This window comes from Lupinus angustifolius, chromosome LG16 (genome assembly GCF_001865875.1).
Source record: "Lupinus angustifolius cultivar Tanjil chromosome LG16, LupAngTanjil_v1.0, whole genome shotgun sequence".
In the NCBI taxonomy this organism is placed as follows: Eukaryota; Viridiplantae; Streptophyta; class Magnoliopsida; order Fabales; family Fabaceae; genus Lupinus; species Lupinus angustifolius.
Window position 1 is genome coordinate 2,979,645 of NC_032024.1, and position 22,700 is coordinate 3,002,344.

General features: G+C 32.8%; 1 protein-coding gene and 2 pseudogenes across 2 annotated transcripts; all 3 read left to right on the forward strand.

Annotated features, from left to right (window-relative positions):
• The window catches only part of LOC109329204, a 2,897-nt pseudogene extending 1,522 nt beyond the window's left edge, over positions 1 to 1,375 (forward strand).
• LOC109329937 (lysophospholipid acyltransferase 1-like) lies at positions 1,408 to 19,112 on the forward strand. 2 transcript variants are annotated; one of them, XM_019563848.1, is made up of 4 exons: positions 1,408 to 1,446; positions 1,525 to 1,634; positions 1,777 to 1,913; positions 19,100 to 19,112. In XM_019563848.1, exons 1-4 carry the CDS (start codon positions 1,428 to 1,430, stop codon positions 19,104 to 19,106), a joined length of 273 nt encoding a protein of 90 aa, XP_019419393.1. In that variant the 5' UTR covers positions 1,408 to 1,427; the 3' UTR covers positions 19,107 to 19,112. The 2 variants fall into 2 exon arrangements, with proteins under 2 accessions (XP_019419393.1, XP_019419394.1); XM_019563849.1 differs by lacking the exon at positions 19,100 to 19,112 and having other exon boundaries at positions 1,777 to 2,035.
• On the forward strand, positions 7,948 to 10,017 carry LOC109329936 (annotated as a pseudogene).

A 22,700-nucleotide genomic window follows, 5' to 3' on the forward strand; every position in this document is an offset into this window, starting at 1 on the left:
TTTGTTCTCTTTCAACATTTTAAAATTTGAGAATATATCTAACCTGATATGCCAATATGTTTGAAAGCTCTACTTTGATGCATGCTGTAAAATCCATCCTCTTCATTATGCCAACTTTCACATCAATGCATGTTTGGCACTTGAAGTGGTTTGGGACCAATAGCTAGTCAAAAAATTGGAAGCATCCACTTTTCAGTAGAGAAAATGATATATATCCGTGTTAATAATGTTCATAGTATGTGGCTTCTATAAAAGTAAACATGATAATCGACTTTTATGATGTATGTTATTTTGCTGTTCATTATCATGTGAGTCATGTCGTTTATTCTTCAAGGTGACTTGTCAACATGTTGAAGACTTGAAGAAAAATGTACAAACTTTCGATCGTATCAGCACTAAGAGACAGCCTCAAGGTCCTAAGGTTTCATGGTTTATAGAGGATGCCTACTCTTAATTTATCTTTCGATCTTAGTATATTTTGTGTTTGACAAAGTTTATTTTGTGTTTCTAATTTTGATTTTACATTGTTTAATTTGTATGTGATGTTGGAAAGACTGTTCCAGGGTATGATGTGGCTGGTGTAGTAGTGAGAGTGGGAAGTGAAATTAAGAAATCGAAGGTTGGTGATGAAGTTTATGGTGATATTAATGAGAATGTTATCAATCATCCAAAGACTATTGGGTCATTGGCAGAGTATATTGTTGTTGAAGAGAAACTGTTCAGTCACACCCTCTAATTTGAGCTTTGTTGAAGCTGTTAGCCTTCCTTTAGCTCTCATTACTGCCTATCAAGGACTTGAAAAAGTTGCGCCTTCTGCTGGAAAATCCATCCTTATTCTTGGAGGTGATGGAGGTTTAGGGTTTAGGGTTAGGGTTCGATTCCTCGGGCAGACCCGAACCTAAAAGGGATTAATTCCTGACCTATAAGCTGAGGGGATACCTTGATAGTACCCAAAAAAATACGACTACAATCATATAGTTTTGATTCATATATGGCAAGGAACAACTTAACCATAATTATGATTAGACCCACAATATAAAACCATGGTTGAGATTTTTCACTCAACCATTACTTTAATCGATTGTTATATTTTTGGTTTATGCAAATCATATTGATTCTTGGATCCATATTAATTCTCTACTATTTACAATTTTACATCAAATTTGTTGCATGCAAGCAATATAATGTTTTATGTATCTGTTTGATGAGGTAGTTAGTCAAGCATGTTTTTAGTGCCACAAAGGTAGCAGCTACTGCTAGTACTGCCAAGAAAGACTTGTTAAGAAAGTTGGGAGCAGACTTGGCAATTGACTATACAAATGTGAATTTTGAAGAACTTCTAGAAACGTTTGATATAGTGTTTGATGCAGTAGGTAAGATATTAGTAATGTTATTAGTAATATTAATATTTTGTTCAGTCGACATTAATGATTGTTGGTTCTAGAGGTACTAAATTGGATTATACTAATTTGTTGTTCTTTCTTCATTTAGTTAATTTGTGTTTCTGTATTTCTTTTCAAGCAGTCATATACAAATGGAAGCAAGTTGTGCCTCCAACAATTAAGAATGCATTGGTGTTAATGAATTTTGCTTATACGGTTTTGGTTCTGAGTTACTCTAGTGTTGGCTTCATGGTTTGTACTCTCTCTCACTCTCATGCACATACATAAATCCAAAAACATTAACACACAATTCAATTTGTATGCTCACACCTACCCGTGCAAATGAGAATTTTTTTACTATATTTCCATTGTTTCTTTGTTTAAGTTGGAATAGGTATTAAGCCTGCATGAAACCATAGCCTCGTATGGAAGCGTGTACTATATTGGAAATATAGTTCCGGTTGTACTAATTCTTCTTGGTAACGTAGTCAAACTTGGGAAGCTCGTGAGATCTAAAGCTAGGAAGGTGAAGTAGACAATGCAGTTTATTATTTGGAATTATGAAATCAGATTAGGATGATAGGATATAATGGACTTATCAGCTAAACAAATTGTTGTTTCACACTTACTGTTAGGATAAAATTTCAGCCAATTATAATTAATATCAGCTACTAATTCATAATCTTCTTTACAATTAAAATCCATGCACTGGATAAAGTAGTAATTATTAAAATCTTCTTTTCAATTAAAATTCATGCACCGGATGAAGTAGTAATAATGAAAAGTTAATTTAGACGAGTGTGCCTAAAAAAACATATTCGAAATGCAAGAATTGTTTGTTATGCATCTAATGCTTTGTAAACTGGTTGCTTTGAAGTTTGATTGATATGTTATCCTATTCTGTACCCACTTTTATCCAATGGTTAGGTAATTTGTTCAATTAAACTCAAGTTAATTACACAATTTATTTGTACCCACTTTTATGTTTTGCTTACTCTTTTATTTTATCTTATTAATTGGTCATTGTTCAAGTAGTCTTGTTTCATTATTGTATTGTTAATCTCATATATTTTCTATTGGATCACAGATCTCAAAACTTTCAAGGAGATGTTGAAGTGATCAAGTGAGCAAAGCTAGAAATTCCATGTGATTATGCATGAAATTTTTGCTATAAAAATATTAATGCTCGTGTATTTGTCTTTTCCCATAGTTGTTAACCAAATTTGGAATGTTTCAACAATTGGTTTGAATGATACATATTATCTGAACTTATTAATGCTCATGTATTTGTGAATTATTTTAAGATGAAGGTGATGCTAATTTGAGATAATGGGTCTAATTTCTTAGTATTACTTTTTATTATAAGTTTTAATTGATATCAACTATTAGTTTTATAGTATTATCTTTTACCATTATATTATTGAATGTAAATATTGTTAGATATTGGTGCATCAGGAGCCGGAAATAAATATGAGTGAAAGTAATTTTGAATAAGGTGTAGCTAATTTAATTAGCCACGGTTACTTTAAAGCTAAATCATCAAATTAGCCACGGCTTGTACTGTAGCAGAATTAGTTGTAACGTGGCTAAGTAATTGTTACAACAATTTGGAGAAGCGTAGCTATATTGCTAAATGACCGACTAGTGTTTCGCAACGCCATTGCTTACTACTGTCGCAGTAACCGTGGCTAAGGCAACTAGCGACGGTTTTTGTTAATTAGCCACGGTTTTAACCGCAGCTAAAAAGGTATTTTGTTGTAGTGTTAATTGCTAAATATTGGAACATTCAAGCTTCTTTTTTTCTGGTGACAAGCAAATATTTTTTAAACAGAACAAGATAACAAGATCCTCTCCATTGTTGGAGATAGAAGTTTTTTATTATTATTTTAAGAGTAAAAATATAATCTCATCATAAATAAAAAGGATACAAATGACATTATATTTCATATTTTCTTTGACTTTTTAGATAATTTCTTTTCTAATACCGGAGAGAATTCTTACTCTTTATAAATTGACTAACAATGTCAATCTAGTTTGATATTTTATATTTGCTTAAGTTTGCATGGAAAACGTCTTCGTCCATCCCATAATATATAATTTTAAATGGTATGATATTTATGTATATTATAAAAGTTCTTTAAATGGTATAATTTTAAATAGTATTATATTTATTTACTAATTATTATATCACATAACATATAAGGTATAATATCTGCACCATATATTTATGGTATAATATTCTATATATGCTGAAGTTTGCATGGGGACGATCTTAGTCCATGTCATAATCTATCATTTTAAATAATATAATATTTATCTTTATGATAACAGTTTTTTACATTATCACAGTGTCCATGTATTAGTTATTATTAACTCTTAAATTAAATTAAGATGCACATATCACATAACCTATATGATATAATATTTATACTATATATTATGGGTTAATTAATTATCACATAATGATAAAATATTTATTCATTATATACTTATTATAATTGATTCTTAAGTTAATATTTTATATTTGTTGAAGTTTGCATGGAAAATGTCTTCCTCCATCTCATAATCTACAATTTTAAATTATATAATATTTATTTAAATGGTAAGAGTTTTTTTTTTGGTACAAATGGTAAAAGTTTTTACATTGTCATAATATATATCATTTATCATGTGTTAATTATTATTAATTCTTAAGTTAAAAGTAATATTCAGTATCACATATATAATATTAGACTATGTTTAAATTATTGCCACTTATATGGTATAATATTTAATTATGATTGATACGTAACTTAATATTTTATATCTGCTGAAGTTTGCATGGAAAATGTCTTCCTCCATCCCATAATATAATTTTAAATGATAATAATATTTATGTATATGATAAGAATTTTTTATACTATTAATATATATCAATCATTCATCATGTGTTAATTGTCATTTAGTCTTAAATTAAAGTAATACATATAAATCGTTATGATAATAAATGATGTATAAATTAGGCCAAATGTTTTACACATGCAAATATATAAAGAGAAAATATATATACCGTTAGAGTAAGAGTCTTTCACATTTTCATTGTATCACCTGTTATTTATTATATTAATTATGTATAAATTATTATACTGTTAATATATAGATATTACACTCATATATTAAACTCAATTTTTTAAAATAAAATTTGTTTGCGTGTCTATCTGGCTCCTTATAATTAGGACGCATGTACAGCCTAGTAGGCTATGATAAGGTTGTGATATGATGACTCAGCATTTCCCTATCGGTGAATGTGATTCACAGCTACTTATTGTTTACAAGGTCCAAAACAAATAAGCTTGCCTAACCTGTCAAATATCGAGTGGCTCAAGCACAATAGAAAAGCTCGTTACATGTTGTTACTTGATGATAAAAATAATAAGGAGATAATTATATATTCGGTGAAGAAATTTGGGAGATAGAGTTGAAAGACTATGAAATTATGTTGAAAATAACCCTGCTCATGGGCATAACTATTATTGTATCTACATGTTGTCATGCAATTTTGTAGATAAGGTATGGTGTCATTAACACGTCGCCAAAATTAATTGACGAGGCCACATCAGGATGAATTTCAAATTTGGCTATATAATTAGAGATTGGTACTCCTAAAATCCAATTCCAATATGAACTATAATTCTTTTATATATATATATACATTCATGAATTCAACCATTGTCAAAGTACTAATTCGATATCACAACACTTTAAGATAAGCATGGGTTTGATTTAGCATTATAATAATAATAGGGTTGGGTTGAGGAAGTTCAGAGTTGAAAAAATATTCAAATCAATTAAAAAAAAATTGAGTTGAATAATTTTGAAGTGGTAAACCAACCCATTGATAACTATTTTGCTGAGAGAATAAAGTATTATTATATCATTTAGCCACTAAAATTATAAAATTTGTCATATTTTAGTTTTTAGAAATAATTTTTTTTATAGAAAAATTGTTAAATAAGATATATGTCATAATTTTAATGGTTGATGAATAATTTATTTTATAATATAAGGATATATTTTATTCTCCTTTGCTACTTAGAGAGAAGATGATGAGACAATTACTTTGTGAAAACTTTAGACATGGGTGTGTGAAGGTAATTGATTAAGAGATTAAATGTAATGAAACATCTCCACAAAAAGTGTTGTGATAAATGATAATATGTAGCACTTGACAAATTACTAATTCAAGGTAATTTTGAAAACGTGAGATATTCTTTCTCATTATCAGCGTGCAGTGCCTTAGTTTTTCTACCAAATTGTAATTCAAGCATGGATTTCAAATGCAGAAAAACTAAAATGTATCCCAACTCCATGTGCAGTGGAATTGGGCCTTGAATGGCCGAAAAATACAATGGTCATGTTTTTGGGTGAACCAAACTAGTTTTTAGGCATAAAAGGTGACAAGTGAATAAATTTTAATCACGATGAACAGATGGAAAATTATTCACCAATTTATATAAATTCATCAAAATTATATTTTAATTTATTCAATACATTCATATCTATCTTAATAAATGAATTTCGATCCATTTAATTCATCTATAACTACATTTTCATGAACTTAGATAGATGAATATCCAATCCACCTGATTTTTATAATTGGAACTAAAAACACTTTTGAATATAATACTTCTTTTAAAAACCACTATTTCAATAAAATATTTTCTAAATTCATTTTTTTAAAATCACCTTTTGAAAAAGTGTTTTTATCTTTTAAAAGTAATTTTTGAACTTTTATGGAAAAATATATTTTTGCAACGTTTTACAAGGACACAATATTTTAAGGTTTTTACTTGTAAATTTTTTAACATATATTTATATATTTGTTATATACTTAGGAACAAACTTTTAATATTATCCACATGTCTTATAATTTATCTCAAGTTAACAAAAAGTTCAAAGTGAGACTGAGAAAACCATAAGAAAATGAAAGTTGAGATAATTAATGAAATTGAAAAACAAATAACACAATTTTTGAATGTTTATTTTTTTGGATTGATTGGATATTCATCCAAATGGATATATTCAAATTCATCTATTACTAACGTTATCCATTGGATTATGTCCATTTAAATTCATTAGTTCTAATGGATGTAGCTAATTTTCTTGGATTTTGATAGATTATGAATAATTTTATCACCTCTAATAAAAACATGACCATGCACTCAATCTATGTACCATGCTTAGTTTGTTGAAGAGTGGAAAATGAAATAAAGAGAGAGGTGAGAAAGAGAGGGAATATAAAAAAATATAAGAAATATAGTAGATTGATGTATTATTTAGTAGAAGAGAATAAGAGAAAAAAAATATATATGAATTTTTGAATTACATAAATTTCCATACAATAGAATGAAAAGATAACTTAAAAACACAAAAGTATATGGATAATTTTGTCATTTCATATCAAAATAATAACTCTTATCCCAAACTTTCTATTTTGTGTGAGTCTTATGTTATCCTCTTACTTTCTTAGCTAAATCAAAGAGAAATTTGGTGATTCTCTTCAACCTCTTTCTTCCCTTTATCTTTCTCTTTATTTCCACCGAATAAACTTTTATTCCTACTGATATGGTTATCTTGCCTAAATCAATCAAATATTGTTTTTAGTTTTTGACAAATTTATTATTTTTTATTATACATTTTTCAACTTATTACACTACTACTCTATTATTATGAGTTTAATACTTATAAAATGTTAATGATTAGTTTTTTTTATTATAAGTATATCATTAACCATTTATTTATATTACATTTATTAAAAGACAATAATTTAATATATAAATGATAAATAATATCATTCAGTGTAGCTAAACCACTTGTAGCCTAGGCTGTCCAGCAAAAATCTATAATACATTGCACTCATAGTTAATATTTCTTTGTATTGTTGGTTTAGGACTTAGGTTATATTAAATCACTCTAATGGTTATATTTAGGGATGACAACGGGTACGGGTAGTAACTATCTGCTATCCATTTTAAAATAGGAGAATATTACTTATACCCGCCCGTATTTATACGGGTACCCATGTGCGGATATTCGCGGGTATTTCTGGGTACCTGTGGGTACAATGGGTACTCGTAGGTTTTTATAAATGGGATAAAACTTAATTATTTTTGTACTTTTTGATTGAATATTTGGCAAAAATGCTAAATTTATTAGTGTTTTCTATTTGTGTGATTTTTTGTTCTCATTTCCTTAAAAAATATATAATTTATTTGTAAAACATGTGTATTTTTACACGTGTAATAAAATTTGTAGAGTGTTTCGCCACCAAACTCAATATATATTAAATACAAATTAAAATAATTTTTAAATTTAACATTATTATATTTAAAAGTATTTGATTGGTATATAACAGACTTATTCAGGCGCAAAATCATTTTTGTTCGGGTTCGCCCTCACATTCTTAAAATCCTCTGCACTGAAATTAATGATTTTAATGATATAGTGCATAAAAGTAATATTTTATGAAAAAACCCGGTTCTTACAAGGAAAGTGAGAGACTACATCTTCTTCGCACCTTCCCCATCCAACACGTTCAATTTTCTTTATATGCGCTTCACAGTTTCACACACCTAACCTACTAAACATGCAAAACCCCAAAACCCCCCTTCCTTTTTCATTATATTCATATAATGCCGTATCTTCCATCCGAGGTCATAACCGTCATTTTCTGCTACCTCCCTTCAACCTCCCTCCTCCGCTTCCGCACCGTCTCCAAATCCCTCCGCTCCCTCATCGACAGCCGCCACTTCATCTCCCTCCACCTCACCAAATCAACCAACTCCTCCACCACCATCATCCTCTCCCACCATTCCGATCTATACCCAACTCAATCTCCAAACCCTGACCACCACTGCCACGTCATCACTCCTCCTCAACCACCCTCTCATGTGTTACAGCAACCGCATCAACCTCCTCTGCATATCCAACGTCGCTGAAGACATCGCGTTTTGGAACCCTTCACTTCGTAAATATCGCATCATTCCTTCACTTAACCATGATCGCCGCCCCCAAAATACTCTCTTCGCCGCCCGAATATACGGTTTCGGCTTCGATTCGGTGTTGAATGAGTATAAGCTTGTTAGGATTTCCTATTACGTTGATTTGCAGGACCGTAGTTTTGATTCAGGTCAGGGTTTATAGCTTAAGGATCAATTCTTGGAAAACTTTGCCTAGCATGCCCAGCGCCCTATGCTGCGCGCTTAGAATGGGGGTTTTAGTTGACGGTTACTTGCATTGGGTTGTGACGAGGAAACTCGAACCTGATCAGCTCGATTTGATCGTCGCGTTTGATCTCAGGTTTGAGAATTTCAACGTTGTTCCGTCTGGAACAACGAAAGAAGAGGAAAATGATATGAATCCTGAAATTGATGTGGCAGTGTTAGGAGGGTGTTTGTGTATGATTAAGAATTACAAAAAACAGAGGATTGAGGTTTGGGTAATGAGAGAATTTGGATCTAAAGGTAGCTGGTGTAAATTGTATGTGTTGGGAAAATTGCGTGATCTAAGATCTTTGAAATCTGTTAGACCTTTAGGTTATTCAAGAGATGGATTGAAGGTACTATTGGAACAAAATCATAGGAAGCTGTTTTGGTATGACCTTAGGAGTGAAGAAATTGATTATGTTAGAATACCTGGATTGTCTAACGTTTTTGAAGGTATGATTTGTGAGGGTACCCTTGTTCCACCCTGTCTATTGAGGAGTGATAACTATAGATATCAGCACAATTTGGGAGCACAAAATGCAGAGAATAGAAGGTATTGTCAATTTTTAATTTGCTCACATTTAAATCTAAGGAGAATGTTATGGATTTGTTGTAAACCCTTCTGATTGGTGGAATTCATTTTTCAACAATTGGGTGGACTTAAGAGTCAATGATGATTGAAAATGAATTTACACTATTGGTGCATACATATTTTTTCTCTAATTTAAAAGGTTATTGAGAGTGAGTCTAAGAATAGAAATAAATTTAGTATTGTTGAGAATTCAAGTGAACACTTTTCCCTATATAAAAGCATCTATCTTCTATGCAAAACTACCTTGTTTTACTTTTCAACACCTTACCCATATGTGCATTGTTAACCTTACTCCTATGGATTTACATTTTTACAGGGATGACTTCCTGTCCCAGGGATTCAAATTGACATTATAAGAAGAACAGATTGCTATGTTGCTGAAACTGACTTGTTATCTGGACTGATGATAGCCTCTCTAAGTTAGCTCTGTTGATGAACTTAGTTGCATTAGAATTATGGGAAGAGTTGAATTGATTTAATGAACTGAGCCACTCTTTTTGTTGTCCAGATCTAAGACTTTTTTCACCTTGATTAAGCTTTACTACTTTGATTTTGCACCTTTGGTTTTCTCAGCGAAGCAGGTTAAGGAAAGACTCACCAAGGTGAAAGAAAGTACTCCACAGTTAAAAATACTGCAAGTTTCATCTAAAGCCATTCGGCCGATGCCTGCCTGGATTCGGCACACTGTTGTTTCAGTTCGAAGATCAAGAAAACAACAATTGAAGAACAGATACAGGAACCCCAATGCCAATTCAAAGAAATTGGCCTATATGTCTTGTTGTAATACAACAAGCCTTAATCTTACTGGTGAAAAAGGTGAAAAGCACACTTTTTGTTGTCAATGTGATTATGGACGAATGTGGGGAGATCTGGTTGTACAGTTGTACCAGAGAATGTAATATAACTTGTACATTTGTAAACAGTTTATGATTTTTGTTGTTGGTGTTGGAAACATGCGAACAATTAAATAGTAAAGAATACAGAGACAAGAGAATAACACAAGAGATTTGGTAATGAAGTTCAGTCAATTGTGCCTACGTCTCCGGGAGCGTTGAGCGGATACCACTGTATATTATTATAGAATTATGATTAGTGTTTGACCATTCTTCTCATTGTTACATTAGATTTACATAACATAAATATATAGTCTTTTACCCCAACCCCTTTACATCAGCCCAAACTCATAACTTATATTGATGTTATCTAGAAATTCGAGTCATTGCACAATAATCTCCACCTTGGCGAATATCATCAATCTTCATCTTCTGCCATTGGGTTGGGGGTGCGCTCCATAGTCCATCATAAGTGAATATTCAGCAAGCTTAGACAATGCCTGAACTTGTCCATGATAATTGGTTTGGTTAGCATATCAACTGCATTTTCTGAAGTGTGAACCTTCTGCAATAGTATCTGCCCACAAGCTACTAACTCTCTGATCTTGTGAAATCTCACATCAATATGTTTGGTCCTAGCATGATAAACCCAGTTCTTTGCTAAGAATATAACACTCTGATTGTCATAATGCACTGGAACTTCACATTGCTCAATGTCTAACTCATTTACCAGCCCCATAAGCCATAGGGCTTCTTTAGAAGCTTCACCAACTGCCATGTACTCTGCTTCAGTTGTGGACATAGCAACAACAGACTGAACCGATGATCTCCCCATAATTGGTCCACCTGCAAGGGTGAAGACAAACCCCATTGTGGACCTTCTATCATCCAAGTCTCCTACATAGTCTGAATCAACATAACCAATAACTGAAGGCTTACTCTGTTGGCTGCCAAACATGATACCGAAATCTGTAGCCCCCTTCAAATATCTGAAAATCCATTTGACTACTTCCCAATGTTGCTTCCCTGGTTTCGACATGTACTTGCATACTTGACTAACTGCTTGTGCCAAGTCCGGTCTAGTACAAACCATAGCATACATCAAGCAACCCACTGACATATATTTCTTCTCTTCATATGTCTTTGGACACTGATGTAGGGAAAATTTAAAGTGATTTGTCAATGAAGTACTCACTACTTTAGCATTGCTCATATCAAATTTCTCTAAGATCTTTTCAACATAGCTTAGTTGGGAGAACCATAGTTTTCTAGCTCCCATATCCCGGTGAATCTTCATCCCAAGAATCTTCCTAACAACCCCTAAATATTTCATGTCAAACTCCTTACCTAGCATGACTTTCACCTCATTGATATCACTCAAATGATTAGCAGCAATTAACATATAATCAACATAAAGTAGCAGAAAAATAAAAGAACTAACGTCAAGGCTTCTGAAACACAACAATCATACTCACAATGCTTATAATCAAGCTTCAACATGTAAGTGTCAAACCGCTTGTACCACTGTATGGGAGACTGCTTCAACCCATATAGAGACTTCTTCAACTTGCAAACCAAGTGACTCTGTCCAGCTGCACTGAACCCCTCTGGTTGTGTCATGTAAATTTTCTCCTCTAATTCACCATGAAAAAAGGCAGTCTTCACATTCATCTATTCTAAGTGCATATCTTGGCTTGCTACCAAGGCAAGCACTGCCCTGATAGAAGTGTGTCTCACCATTGAGGAGAAAATCTCATTGTAGTCGATCCCCTTCTGTTGTGGATACCCTTTTGCTACAAGACGAGCCTTGAACTTTCCCCTTCTTTTTCTGATACTTATGGCTTCCTCTTGTACACTCACTTGCACCCCAACTGCATGCTTGTCTGGGGGCAATGAGACAAACTCCCAAGTTTGGTTCTTTTGTAGAGACTCCATCTCCTCCATCATGCACCCATCTATTGTTCTTTCTCCTGGCTATTTATAGCCTCTTGAAAGCTACATAGATCTCCTGAACTGATATGGAGATCAACTGAAGCCATATCCTCAAAGCCATATCTTTTTGGAGGTTTAATAAGACGCTTATTCATGTCTCTAGCAAGTAGATACTCCTGCACACCTGAAATCTCCGCCTGAGAATCATCATGTTCTTGACTTGAACTAGTGCATGGTTCCTTGCCTTTATTCACCTGAACCATTTTATTGCTCACTGGAATCATATTTGATCCCAAAGTCTCTCTATTTTGCATGGGCACCTCTGTCAAAACTGACTGTTTCATCATGAAATCTTCATCAAACATTGCATCTCTGCTCAACACCACCTTTCTGGAAACTGGACCCCAGAACTTGAACCCATTTACACCTTTGGTATATCCAATGAAGATACACCTCTTTGACTTAGGATCAAATTTAGATCGTTCATCACTGGGTACATGTACATAAGCAGGACAACCAAATATGCGTAAAATATTATAATTGACTGGGTTACCTATCCATACTTCTTCTACAACTTTACCATCCAATGAAGCATGTGGTGATCTATTGATGAGATATCATGCCATACTAAATGCCCCTGCCCAAAATCCTTTGGAAAGTCCAGCATTCAGTCTCATTCATCAAGCATTCTCTATAAGAGTTTTATTCATCATCTCTGCAACACCATTCTGCTGAGGAGTCTTTTTCACTGAAAAGTGCCTCTGAATGTCATGTTCCTCACATAATTTCTGAAACTGTGAGTTTTTGTACTCCATACCATTATCTGACAGCATGTATTTGATTTTCCTACCACTCTGGTTCTCTACCTCTGTCTTCCAAACCTTGAATATGACAAAGACTTTTGACTTATGCTTCAAAAAATATACACAGACCTTGCGATAAAAGTCATCAATGAAGGTAACAAAATACCTAGAACCTCCTAGGGATGGTTCTTGAGTGGGTCCCCATACATCAGTGTGGACATAGTCTAGAATGCCCTGAGTTCTGTATTGGTAAGCCTTGAAACTAACTCGTGTCTGTTTTCCAAGCACACAATACTTGCACAAATCTAACTTGCATTTGTTGACTCCCCTCAACAGTCATCTTTTACATAGTTCTGTCATACCACGCACACTCATGTGTCCCAAACACATGTGCCATAATTTCGTAGCACCGTGGTCTGAATCTACTGAGATCTCTTCACTCACTCCAGCAACTCCACCTACAACTGTTCTCCCTAACAACTTGTAAGTGTTCTTTGCAGTCCTTTTACCCTTCATCACAGTTAGAGCACCTTTGCATACTCGAAGAATATCACTGTCCTCATCAGCTCTATAACTAAATCATTTGGCTTGCAATGCCCCCAAAGAAACCAAATTCTTCTTCAAATATGGTATGTGCATAACCTCACATAAAGTCTTCACTACACCATCATCCATCATAATTCTGATTTCTCCCACACTAATAATTCCACATGCTTTATTATTTCTGAGATACATGAAACCAAAATTTCCTGCCCTGTATGTGGTGAACCATTCTCTGTTTGGCGTCATGTGATGGGAACAACCAGTGTTAAGTATTCACTCATCTATACTATGATTTGATGATACAAATAGTATATCAACTTCACTATTGTAACCAGAGTCATCTTTCTGTGCAACATTTACAAATGTAGATACTCCATTTTTCCCCACCGACTTTCTAGGACTCCATTCATTGAGATAATCCTTTTTGTAATGCTCAGTCTGTTTGCACTTATAGCACTCTACTGGTGTTCTACCCCTGGAATTTGGTTTTTTTCCTTTGGCATGACCTCTTATGTCTTGTCTCCTCCCACACGCTTGGCTCCCTTTCACATACATACCATCACCCTGACACCCTTCCCCTACATTTTGTCTTCTTTGAGTGTGGGACATAAGTGTAGATGTGATATCATCCAGTTTGATTGAGTCTTTCCCGTATGTCAATGTTGTCACCAAGTGTTCATAGGAATTTGGCATTGGTGTAGATGTTGGTTTGGCTCCAAGGAAACCGGTTTCTTGTAGCAGCTCAAGTGTGTATTTTCTTTGGTAGAGTGCTATTCCATGCTTTGATCTTGCCACCTCCATCCCTAAGAAGAACTTGCATGTGTTGGTGAGTTTGTGGTGCCATTGCCTGCTGGCTTGTTTCAATCCATAGATTGATTTTTGCAGCTTACAAACTAGTTATGGTTCTGAAATGTTGAGACCTGGTGGAGGCTTCATGTATACAACTTCAATCAAATCACCATGAAGGAAGGCTGTGTTGATGTCCAGTTGTTGTATGTGCCAGTTGTTGAGGGCAACGAGGCAAATGAGGACCCTTATTGTGGTCATTTTCACAACTGGATTGAATATTTCCATGTAATCAACACCTTTAGTTTGTGTAAATCCCTTAGCAACTAATCTTGCTTTGTATCTCTATAGAGCCATTAACATGGTGTTTGATCTTGAATATCCATTTGTAGTCTATTGCCCTTTTGTGAGGTGGGAGTTGAGTCAGTGTCCAAGTCTTGTTCCTGTCTAAGGCACCTAATTTTGCGTGGATGGCATGTCGCCAACGATCATATTTGATGGCCTCAACATAACTTGTAGGGGTTTGATTGATGGTTATTGATAGGGAAAAATTTCTGTGTTTGGATGAGAGGTGATTATATGAGAGTGAGTCACTGATGAGGTACTTGGTTTGGGAGAGGGGTGGATTGGTTTGTTGGAGAAGGGTGCAGTGGTAGTCTTTGAGATAAGTAGGTGGCTTTCTAATTCTCTGAGATTGTCTTGTAGAAGGAGTAGATGTCTCTGTTGTTGTTGGAGGTTGGTTAGGTGCTGGATCATTGGTTGGCATTTGTGGTAAGTCTCTGACTTCAGGAATTGGATATGAGAATATGCTTGTTTGATTGATAGGTAGAATTGGCATAGTGTTGTTATAAGTGGTCCTTTTGGTGCATGATTGAGTCTGAAAGGGGAAGATGTGTTCGAAAAATGCAACATGTCTAGAGATAAATACTTCATTTGTGTTGAGGTCTAGTAGTATGAAGCCTTTAGTGTCTTGTTTGTATCCCATAAAAGTGCATTTTCTGGATCTAGGTGTCAGCTTTGTCCTATGAGACACTGATGTGGAGGCATAGCACAAACAACCAAATATCTTCAAATTACTAAAGTTAGGCAGAGTTTGATACAATTCTTCAAAAGGAGATTTGTTTGACAAAAACATAGTAGGTTATCTATTGATCAATAATATGGCATGAGTAACATCATAATTCCAAAAGCAGGTAGGTATATTAGACTGAAAAATTAAAGCTCTAGTTACACCAAGTATGTGTTGGTGTTTTCTTTCCACAATACCATTTTGTTGTGGAGTTTCAACACAAGAAGTTTGGTGTTGTATGCCATGTTCTAGATAGAATGTTGTCATTAAGAATTCTCTTCCATTATTAGTCCTATTTGTCTTTGTTTTCTGGTTGAATTGAGTGGCTGCATAGGATACAAAACCCTTAACAAGTTGAGTAGCCTCAGCCTTTTGTTTCATGAAAAATATCCAGCTAAACCTAGTCTTGTCATTAATTGCGGTTAGAAAATATTTGTGGCCAAATGTTGATGGTATAGATATGGGCCCCCCATATGTCAATGTGTATTAAATCAAAAGCAGAAATAGATGTGCTAGTGCTAACAAGATAAGGCAATCTTTGTTGTTTAGCTAGATAACACGTTTCACAAGGATCTATTGTTTTATTACATTGTATGAAAGGAAACATAGTTTGCATGTGAGCCAATTTCTTATCAGACAAATGACCTAATCTAGTGTGCCAAATGTTGGAGTCATTGTATGTAGTGTAAACATTTACATTGTGAGGTGTGGTATATTTCTTGCTGAATTCAGTTAGCATATACATTCCCCCTCTTAGCTCAGCTGCACCAATCATCCTCAAGGAGTATGGGTCCCGAATTTGACAATGATTGGTTGAGAAAATTAATGAGCAGTCTAGAGAGGTGGTGAGCTTTGATATAGAAATAAGATTGAATTTAAAGACTGGCACATAAAGAACATTGGTAAGATAAAGTGACTCATAGAACATCGTAGTTCCTCAGTAGTTGGCAGTGACTTGATTGCCATTTGGTAGAGTGATGGATAAAGGTTTGATCATCTTGTAAATTTGGTAAAGTGAGAGGGTGTGACAGACATGGTCTGTTGCCCCTGTGTCCAGGATCTAGTGGCTTGACTTACCTATTCTAGAAAGCATAGTTAAAGGGTTACCTGAGTAAGATTGATCACGGTTAGGTGTTAAGGCATTGACTGAGCTAAGTTGATTTGTGATGTCGATGCCTTGATTGAAGGATTCTTGGATCAGGTTCTTTAGGGCAGTTTGATGTGCTGGTGTGAACAGGGAGCTTGAATCAGACTTGCCCTCCTTGTATCCTGCTCTTGATGAATCTTCTACTTCATTAGATGATGGATTTGTTCCTGAGTAGTAGTTGATATTGCTTGAATTTGTTGAGAAGCTTGGGGGAAACCCATGCTTTTTGTAACATACATCAATGGTGTGCTCTGTTCTTTGGAAATATGTGCAAATTTTTTGACCTCTACCTCGAGCAAAGGTTCCAAATCTTCCTTGAATATTGGATCTTCCACTTGATGAACCTCTAAACCTTCTTCACATGCCTCTTTGTTTTGCATCATAGTTGTTGCTTGAGAGATTGACCGAGAATCTTGGTTCCTCACATAACATTTGTCTTTCTTGTTGAATTAGTATTGAGAACACCTTGTTAATGGAGGGAAGAGGATCCATGAGCATAATTTGTGATCTAACAGAGGAGAATTTTTCATTCAATCCTCTAAGAAAACATATTACATACTCTCCCTCCCTATAGTTCTTTATGGTGGGTATCAAGGTGCATTGACATTTGATGTCACAACTGCAATTTGGGATGGGTTTATAATCATCCAATTGTTGCCATAAACCTTTCATTTGGGTGTAAAATTTGTCTATTGATGCATTGCCTTGTTTGATGGAGTGCATCTCTCTAATGAGCTCTGAAATCTTGAAGATGTCTCCTTGATGATACCTTTCCTTTAGATCCTCCCAAATTTCTTATGCACTTTCCATCCATAAGATGCTTTGGACAATGGATGGATCTATTGATCTAGTAAGCCATTAAACAACCAAATTGTTACATCTCTTCCATATAGGGTACATATGGTCATTGGGAGGGGGTTTGGGCAAAGCTCCATTGATAAATTTCATCTTGTTCTTTGATTCCAAAGCCATGGTCATTGCTTTTGAACAAGGATGGTAATTTTCTCCATTCAATAAGGAGGACACGATGACAGCCCCTGGGTTTTCATTGGGGTTCATGTAATAGGGGCTTGAAGGGTCAATGATGGGATTTATGATTTGGTTGACCATGAGCAAAATTTGAGGTTGCAGAATAGAAATACAAATTAAAAGATATAGATGATGATTTTGTATTGACACAACGGTTGTTCTTCTTCAAGATTGAATGCTCTTGATACCATGTTGAAGTTGATGAGCCATGGTTGCAAAGGAAAACAACATCAAAAAACTAAGTGATGTACAAACCGAATCAAAGAATGCAAATGAATGAACAACAAAACTTAACTGAATAATACTTTCTCTTATTGATCTGCAAAGGCACTAAAAATTGATGACAATGAGATGCCCAAGGTTCCTAATTTATACAAGCTAACTTAGACTAAAACAGAAAGCCAAGAAAAGAAAGAAAAGCCAATTATGCTAAAAATAGCAACTAAACAGAAAAAACAGAAAATAGATTAACTGAAATTTGAAAAAGTTTCTAAAAGAAGAAAGTGTTAAGAAATTGATTTTGGGCTTCTTGGGTTGGATGTATCATTTGCTATTTCAACAAGTAATCAAAAAAAAATATTTTCTGTTTTTATAATTTTTCCCCTTAACTAGTTAATATTTTTTGATAAGATTGATACACAATGAGACACCAAATATTGGGATGGTGATCTCCATTTGTGCCATAGTACTTTCTCCAACTCAAAATCAGCATATGCATCGCCCTTACCAACCACTGGTAGCATTGCTCTCCCAACTACCCTTTATTTTGATAGAAGAACATGTATGAAGACGTATACAATAGTTCATATTTAGAGGCAAATATGTTTATATTTGTTTGTGCTATCATTTAAATTAAATTTTAATTATATATTATACTTTTAATATGTTGTCAATATTTTCCTGATTGTCTCTACATATATACGTCTCCACATAAGTCTTTTCCTTATTTTGATTGTTGTGGTCCAATGAACACAAATCAGCTATCAAGCCTAATAGCCTATCCTCATTTTCTGTCTCTGTCAGCACAGTGGAATAAATAAAAAATTCCTAAAAATAAAAAATAACATTTTTATATTACGTAGTGAAATCTGATTGACTAGATACATGAGAACATGGTTTTTTTGGGACAAATGATCCCTCTTCGTGGTGGAATATCCTCTCTTCATGCCCATGTGTCTTTGTGTTTCTGCTTTGTTGATTGCACTTTTTAAGTTTTATTTTGTTTGTTGTTTATGGGAGAATGGTTGTGAAGTTATGGTGTTAAAGGTGTTATTATGGTGATTTTGAGATGGTTTAGAAGAACCGATGGGGATTGTGAAATGAAGAAGAGCAAGAAATTGAAAAGGACAAATAGGGTAGTGAAGTTTTGATGGGATTTTTCTAGTTTCGGGGAAAATCCATATTTGAATGATGAGAGAATATGATGTAGTAAACTAATAATGTCATGACAAAAGGATCAAAATAAATCCAAACATGGATATAAGTAATAAAATTAAACATTTGTAAATTGATAAGGATTCAAAAGTGTATTTAAGCTGAAATAAATTACAAACTACTTGATAGGCTTGCAAAACTCATGTGTCATGCTATTGATTAATAGAATATAACAAAACTAAAAATGTCACTTTTTGTTATTCAAGGGTATCCTGCATAGATGGACTTAACCCCTTTAGATGTATATGACTGTTTCTCTATATGAGTATCGATCCCTGCCAAGAAGGATGATGGAGTCACTAAAGGCAGTGAAGTACATAGACTAATAACATTACTCGTTCCCTGAAGGCACAAGAGTAGTGGAGCTAGTGTAGCTGGAAAAGAAGGGATAAGGTAGCAACTATTCTACAATTCTGATACCCACATAGCTGAGTGAAAAAACAAAACTTGGGTTGAAAAAGAAAATTAGCAAAGGAAGCAGCTCAGAATCTTAGCACCCAATCTCACTAGGAGTGAAAGGAAACGCTTCCCTTATATTCAAAGGAACCTACAAGGTATTAGTAATTTAGTATAGGAATGTAAGGCTGTGTTAAATATTAGAATGATCAAAAAGTCAAGAGTTCGATTTCTGAGAACGACACTTGTTGGGAGGTTAGTCACGCACTCCATATTGCGAAAAAGTTGCAAAAGCGTAAAATGAATATTATGATAATTTCTCATTATTGATCAAGACATGAAAAGCCTTATTTATAGTACATGAATAGGTAATCAACTTATCTAACCAACTAACTAACAAACTAATAAGCACATGTTGTAAAACAATTTCAACATGTGTTAAATGTGTAAAACGTGTAAAATGTGTCAATTATAAGAATTTTTCAACCAATGTTTTACTTGATTTTCTAACCAGTTAATGATTAACTATAGTATTAATCGATTAACACCTATCATAATATTTATTTTACGCTTTCGCAACATTTTCACAATACTCTAGAAAGAAACGCTTCGCTTATATTCAAAGGAACCTACAAGGTATTAGTAATTTAGTATAATAATATAAGGCTCTGTTAAATATCAGAATGACCAAAACATCAAGAATTCGATTCCTAATAGCGACATTTGTTAGGAGAGGTAGTCACACACCCCAAAATGAATTAGTTTCGTACCCGTAGAACAACTTAATTAACACATGTTTAATCTACATTGTATTTATATTTATGATTATAATTTGTAAGATTATATACTTAAAAACAACCAACATTTTTGAAGATGAAATTTTACTTGTTTTGATTACTAAGTTTTTAATAAACTAAACTTACTATTGGGTAAAAAAATTAGGTTATAAGAACCTTAATATAAAATAAACCAAATAAATCTATACAATATGTGCTCACCTTTTGCACACTATATTATTTTTAACCAATTATTACATGAAGTAGCATATAGTATGACACATTTTGTGAGATAGAAAATATGTCTAATGACATATTTCATAAAATGTCAAAAAAACATAGAAAAATAACGATACTCAATTAAGGATGAAAATAAGTCAAATCAAGTTGAATTCAACTCGATTTATTAATGATCGACTTGAGTTGAATCAAATGTAAATTTTTTCAACTTAAAATTAGTTCACTTAGAATTTATGAACTTTCGACCCAGTTAATAAACTCAAATTTATATCGTTTATCAGCTCAAATAATAATTTTGAATATATGTATGATTGTATATATAAAAGAGAAATAAGACTTATTAATTTGTATTGAAATATTAATTTTGATATATTAAATTTGTATATTAATACAATAGAATATATATATATATAATTATAAAATATTTAATATGTGTATATTTAACTATTCTATACATGTTTACACTTACATATATTAATTTTAAAGTTACAAAGTGATAACATTTGTTATTTTGTGTACATATGGAAGTGACTCTAGTGACATTTATTATTGAGAGAAATAGGTACAAATAATATGAGCAATTGAATTTTATTTGAATAGAAAAATTAAAAGATAAATATACTTGATGTTGGAATTATAGGGTTTAAATATAGAAGAAGAAAAATGAAATCTCAAATTAGTAAATTGTATTAATAATATTTGAATGATGGTGAGATAATATTGTCATACAAAATATATAATACTAATGTGTATTTACTTCTAATTAAATACGGAAACATATTAATTTCAATCCTAAAATATCTTCTAAGATGCTACAAAGAGATCTAAGATATAATCATCATAGTATGTGATATTTCTTTATACATATGTATCATCTAGATATACTCTATAATATAATTTAAGATATTCTAATATATTTTTGTATATTCTAATACGTGACATTTTTAAGTTTTCATGTAACCTATGAAGCGCGGATACTGATATGTGTATCGGGTACGATACGTATCCGATACGTCGACACGCATTTTTTACAAAATACAGGATACGATACGTTCAGGGATACGCGTATAAAATAATAAAAACACATAAAATATGATAAAATTATAAGTGTAAATCAAAATATCTAAAGTAAAAAATATAATGGAAATTTAAAATCGTTATTCTCCATAACAAATCTATCTTATCCTATTTTAATGAAAACGAATCTATCCTAAAATCATTGCCCTCCATAACAAATATATCTTATCCTATCATATTTTAATGAAAACGGATCTATCTTATCCTGTTTTATTGGAAAAGAATCTATTTTATCCTGTTTTATTGGAAACGAATCTATATATCCTATATTTTACTGAAAACGAATCCATATATCCTATATTTTATTGAAAACGAATCGGATACGTGTCTTAATATTTATTTATTTTATTTTTTTAATTTTTGGATACTCTATGTATTAGTAATTTAGTATAGGAATGTAAGGCTGTGTTAAATATTAGAATGATCAAAAAGTCAAGAGTTCGATTTCTGAGAACGACACTTGTTGGGAGGTTAGTCACGCACTCCATATTGCGAAAAAGTTGCAAAAGCGTAAAATGAATATTATGATAATTTCTCATTATTGATCAAGACATGAAAAGCCTTATTTATAGTACATGAATAGGTAATCAACTTATCTAACCAACTAACTAACAAACTAATAAGCACATGTTGTAAAACAATTTCAACATGTGTTAAATGTGTAAAACGTGTAAAATGTGTCAATTATAAGAATTTTTCAACCAATGTTTTACTTGATTTTCTAACCAGTTAATGATTAACTATAGTATTAATCGATTAACACCTATCATAATATTTATTTTACGCTTTCGCAACATTTTCACAATACTCTAGAAAGAAACGCTTCGCTTATATTCAAAGGAACCTACAAGGTATTAGTAATTTAGTATAATAATATAAGGCTCTGTTAAATATCAGAATGACCAAAACATCAAGAATTCGATTCCTAATAGCGACATTTGTTAGGAGAGGTAGTCACACACCCCAAAATGAATTAGTTTCGTACCCGTAGAACAACTTAATTAACACATGTTTAATCTACATTGTATTTATATTTATGATTATAATTTGTAAGATTATATACTTAAAAACAACCAACATTTTTGAAGATGAAATTTTACTTGTTTTGATTACTAAGTTTTTAATAAACTAAACTTACTATTGGGTAAAAAAATTAGGTTATAAGAACCTTAATATAAAATAAACCAAATAAATCTATACAATATGTGCTCACCTTTTGCACACTATATTATTTTTAACCAATTATTACATGAAGTAGCATATAGTATGACACATTTTGTGAGATAGAAAATATGTCTAATGACATATTTCATAAAATGTCAAAAAAACATAGAAAAATAACGATACTCAATTAAGGATGAAAATAAGTCAAATCAAGTTGAATTCAACTCGATTTATTAATGATCGACTTGAGTTG

Bases quoted from the DNA above. Each gene is read 5' to 3' on its own strand.
- LOC109329937 (XM_019563848.1), top strand. The intron at 1,635-1,776 runs GTTTGTACTCTC...AAGTTGGAATAG, and splicing joins ACTCTAGTGTTGGCTTCATG to GTATTAAGCCTGCATGAAAC.